The 4,698-nt window shown below is 66.6% G+C and overlaps 1 protein-coding gene across 1 annotated transcript in view; it reads left to right on the top strand.

The window, feature by feature from the left end:
- EMIHUDRAFT_111983 (hypothetical protein) overlaps positions 1-4,698 on the top strand; it is a gene marked incomplete at both ends in the record, with an annotated part of 18,520 nt that overhangs the window by 11,597 nt on the left and 2,225 nt on the right. Inside the window, 7 exons of the mRNA XM_005785315.1 lie at positions 2,074-2,398; positions 2,467-2,979; positions 3,048-3,161; positions 3,232-3,497; positions 3,673-3,700; positions 3,740-3,767; positions 3,807-4,228. Coding sequence (XP_005785372.1) covers positions 2,074-2,398; positions 2,467-2,979; positions 3,048-3,161; positions 3,232-3,497; positions 3,673-3,700; positions 3,740-3,767; positions 3,807-4,228 — 1,696 coding nt within the window. The remainder of the gene's footprint in view (positions 1-2,073; positions 2,399-2,466; positions 2,980-3,047; positions 3,162-3,231; positions 3,498-3,672; positions 3,701-3,739; positions 3,768-3,806; positions 4,229-4,698) is intronic.

Raw genomic sequence — 4,698 nt, 5'->3', positions numbered from 1 at the left:
CCAGCTGCGCCAGGCGGTGCCCGTCTATATCTCGGCTGCATCTCGGCTGTATCTCGGCTACACCTCGCTCCAGCTGCGCCAGGCGGGCCCCGTCTATATCTCGGCTGCATCTCGGCTGTATCTCGGCTACACCTCGCTCCAGCTGCGCCAGGCGGGCCCCGTCTATATCTCGGCTGCATCTCGGCTGTATCTCGGCTACACCTCGCTCCAGCTGCGCCAGGCGGGCCCCGTCCATATCTCGGCTGCATCTCGGCTGTATCTCGGCTACACCTCGCTCCAGCTGCGCCAGGCGGGCCCCGTCTATCTCTCGGCTGCATCTCGGCTGTATCTCGGCTACACCTCGCTCCAGCTGCGCCAGGCGGGCCCCGTCTATATCTCGGCTGCATCTCGGCTGTATCTCGGCTACACCTCGCTCCAGCTGCGCCAGGCGGGCCCCGTCTATATCTCGGCTGCATCTCGGCTGTATCTCGGCTACACCTCGCTCCAGCTGCGCCAGGCGGGTCCCGTCTATATCTCGGCTGCATCTCGGCTGTATCTCGGCTACACCTCGCTCCAGCTGCGCCAGGCGGGCCCCGTCTATATCTCGGCTGCATCTCGGCTGTATCTCGGCTACACCTCGCTCCAGCTGCGCCAGGCGGGCCCCGTCCATATCTCGGCTGCATCTCGGCTGTATCTCGGCTACACCTCGCTCCAGCTGCGCCAGGCGGGCCCCGTCTATCTCTCGGCTGCATCTCGGCTGTATCTCGGCTACACCTCGCTCCAGCTGCGCCAGGCGGGCCCCGTCTATATCTCGGCTGCATCTCGGCTGTATCTCGGCTACACCTCGCTCCAGCTGCGCCAGGCGGGCCCCGTCTATATCTCGGCTGCATCTCGGCTGTATCTCGGCTACACCTCGCTCCAGCTGCGCCAGGCGGGCCCCGTCTATATCTCGGCTGCATCTCGGCTGTATCTCGGCTACACCTCGCTCCAGCTGCGCCAGGCGGGCCCCGTCTATCTCTCGGCTGCATCTCGGCTGTATCTCGGCTACACCTCGCTCCAGCTGCGCCAGGCGGGCCCCGTCTATATCTCGGCTGCATCTCGGCTGTATCTCGGCTACACCTCGCTCCAGCTGCGCCAGGCGGGCCCCGTCTATATCTCGGCTGCATCTCGGCTGTATCTCGGCTACACCTCGCTCCAGCTGCGCCAGGCGGGCCCCGTCTATATCTCGGCTGCATCTCGGCTGTATCTCGGCTACACCTCGCTCCAGCTGCGCCAGGCGGGCCCCGTCTATATCTCGGCTGCATCTCGGCTGTATCTCGGCTACACCTCGCTCCAGCTGCGCCAGGCGGGCCCCGTCTATCTCTCGGCTGCATCTCGGCTGTATCTCGGCTACACCTCGCTCCAGCTGCGCCAGGCGGGCCCCGTCTATCTCTCGGCTGCATCTCGGCTGTATCTCGGCTACACCTCGCTCCAGCTGCGCCAGGCGGGCCCCGTCTATATCTCGGCTGCATCTCGGCTGTATCTCGGCTACACCTCGCTCCAGCTGCGCCAGGCGGGCCCCGTCTATCTCTCGGCTGCATCTCGGCTGTATCTCGGCTACACCTCGCTCCAGCTGCGCCAGGCGGGCCCCGTCGCGTCGTCGCTGGTTGAGCTCGTCGCTCCGATGACGTGGGTCAACAAGGCGGGTTCATTAGTTCATTAGTTAATTCGTTCATTCGTTCATTCGTTAATTCGTTCATTCGTTAATTCGTTATTAGTTCATTCGTTAATTCGTTAATTCGTTCATTCGTTCATTAGTTCATTCGTTCATTAACACGCTGTCGTGGGTCAACAAGGCGGGGCCCGCGCCGAGGGGCGGGGTGGCGCCGCCCGCCTCCGCCCCCTTCTGCCTGCTCGTGCGCGTGCACCGGCCGCACGCGCCCGCAAACAGCCGCGGCGGCTGGCGGGAGTACCAGCCGCCCCTCCAGCGAGGCGGGAGCTGTGGGCAGCGTCTCTCCACACCCGCCCGCTGTGAGCAGGCACGCTGACACGCTCCGGGACACTTCCGAGACACGTCCCCGACACCTCCTTGTTCACGCCGCCCGCCGTGCGCAGGTACCCCCTCGCCGACATCAAGGAGCTGCCCTCCCTCGAGCTGCCGGGCGGCCGCAAGCTGTACGTGGCGGTCCGGCAGCACGGCTCGACACGCGCACTCGTTGTGGCGGAGGACCCGCCGCTCCGCCGGCCCCGCCGCGGGCACGGCATGCGGGCGTGGCTCGACAAGACCTTCTCGCGCCTCGGACTCGTGGGCCTCGCCGCGCCGCTCGGCGGCGCGTCGCGGCTGCAGCTGCAGCTCTGTCTGTCTGCCGTCTCGGTCTCGCTAGTCGAGTCGGGTCCGAAGGGGACGCCGCGCGAGCTGCTCGGCGCCGCGCTGCGCGGAGTCAGCCTGCGAGCTCGCCCGCCTGGGAGCTGTGAGCGGCGACTCTTCACACCTGCAGCCGTGAACAGGTCCGCCTGCGGCTCGCTCCGTCGGCCGAGGGGCTCGACACGCGTGTGTCGGTCGACTTGCTGCAGGTGGACAACCTGCTGCAGCACGCGCGCCACGGCGTCCTGCTGCGCGCGGGCCCGCCCCCCGCCGGCGAGCCCGCCGAGGGGGGGGCGGAGGACGGCGCGGGCGACGACGGCGCGGGCGACGACGGCGCGGGCTGCCGCGCGTTTGTTCTGCACGCGGTGCGGCGCGGCAATGAGTACGAGAGGCTCGTGCTGCAGCTCGCGCCGCTCACGCTCGCTCTCGAGGCGACGGTGCTAGCCCGCCTCGCCGTCATCGTCCCGCGATCGCGCCAGGGGCAGGCCGGCGGTGGGGACGGCGGAGAGAGCGGTGGCGCGCACGGCGCGCGGCTGCTGGTGCAGCGGCTCTCGGCGACGCTTGAGGAGCCTCCCGACTGGTCGCGCCGGCGGCCAATCTACATCGAGTCGCTGCTGATCGGTCAGATCGACCTGACCATCTCGAGCGCGCTCGAGGTCGGGCAGTCTCATTCAGCCGACCTCCTCGAGATTCCTTTAGTCTGACTGTCTCGAGTGCGCTCTAGGTCCAGCGCGACGACGCGCCGCGCCAGCCTGCGGGCGAGGCCGCGCGCGGCGGAGGGCTGCTCTCGGTCGGCGGCGGCGGCGCGCCGTCGGATTGGATGGCGGCGGCGAGCGCGGTGCCGCTGCTCGCTCACGCACTCCAGTCGATGGTGTGAACAGCGTCTTCACACCTCTAGCTGTGAGCAGGTGCCGCTGCTCGCTCACGCACTCCAGTCGATGGTGGTCCTCGCCAAGGGCATCGGGCTCAACTTCGCCTCGGTCTCGGGCGTGCCGCTCTCCTTCGCCACGACGAGCCAGCAGCGCGTTTTCTACACGCCCTCCGAGCTGCTCTACCGGCTGCGGCAGACCTTCACGCGCCAGCTCTACCCGCAGCTCGGGAAGGCGGTGGGGCACTCGCAGATGCTGGGGGACCCGCTCGGCGCCCTCTCGACGCTCGGATCGGGCCTCAAGGGGTGCGCCACCTCCGTCGCCCTCGGCATCGCACACCGCGACGGCGAGCACTTGCTCGCCGGAGGCCTCTAGTGTGAACAGCGTCTCTTCACACCTCTAGCTGTGAACAGGCGAGCACTTGCTCACCGGAGGCCGCTAGTGTGAACAGCGTCTCTTCACACCTCTAGCTGTGAACAGGCGAGCACTTGCTCACCGGAGGCCGCTAGTGTGAACAGCGTCTCTTCACACCTCTAGCTGTGAACAGGTGAGCACTTGCTCACCGGAGGCCGCTAGTGTGAACAGCGTCTCTTCACACCTCTAGCTGTGAACAGGCGAGCACTTGCTCACCGGAGGCCGCTACCTGCTCGGCGGCGTCGGCGGGTTTCTGTTCGGCCCGCTGCGCCACATCGCGGCTTCGCTCAACTCGGTGGTGGGCCGGATGAACCGGCCGGACGACCCCCTCCTCGACGGCAGCCCGAACGCGCAGCCCGGCCGGCGGAGGGACGGCTCGATCCGCGTGCCGCGCGGCAAGGACGCGCTGCGCACGTTCGGCTCCGGCTTCAGCGGCATCGTGTTGAAGCCGGTCGAGGGGCTGCACAAGGACGGCGCGCTCGGCGCCGCCAAGGGCGTCGCCGAAGGCCTGGGCGGCTGCGTCGTCAACAGCGCCGTCTCGGCGCCGCTGCAGTTCGCCGCGTGGCTGTCGTCGGGCGCCGAGCAGTACGCGATGCGCCAGATGCCGCGGCTGGCCGGCTCGGTGCTGCCTCCGCTCCGGCCGGCGCGAGAGTACCCGAGAGTACTCGAGAGTCCCCGAGATTGCAGCTGCTGCCTCCGCTCCGGCCGGCGCTCCATCCGCGAAAAGTGCGATGATGCGGCTCGAGCCGCGAGAGTGCTAACCTTGGGTCGTTGGTGGGTGGGGAAGGCGCGATCCTTCTTCGGCACGGCGCGGCTCCTCCCTCTCTCGCGCTGCATGATGGCCTCCTTCGAGGCGCCGCCCGCAACCCAGCCTTCCAAATTTTTTTAAGTAAGGTATTTATGGGACATTTATTCCCTCGGGTCCTGGTTGCTCATCTGTCCTCTCCACTTCTTTTCTCAATTATCTCATTGCTTTCCTCTGTTTTTTCGTTTAATAATTCTGCGGTATCTTTTCTTAACAGCTATATGGTTACCATTACACTCCTTGATGTACATGATTATCTTCATAACTCCATTCTCATTTTCTTCTTT

This window comes from Emiliania huxleyi (assembly GCF_000372725.1).
Source record: "Emiliania huxleyi CCMP1516 chromosome Unknown EMIHUscaffold_161, whole genome shotgun sequence".
Taxonomy (NCBI): Eukaryota; Haptophyta; order Isochrysidales; family Noelaerhabdaceae; genus Emiliania; species Emiliania huxleyi.
Note: the sequence above shows the minus strand (reverse complement) of the source record. Positions and strands in the feature narration are given on the sequence as shown.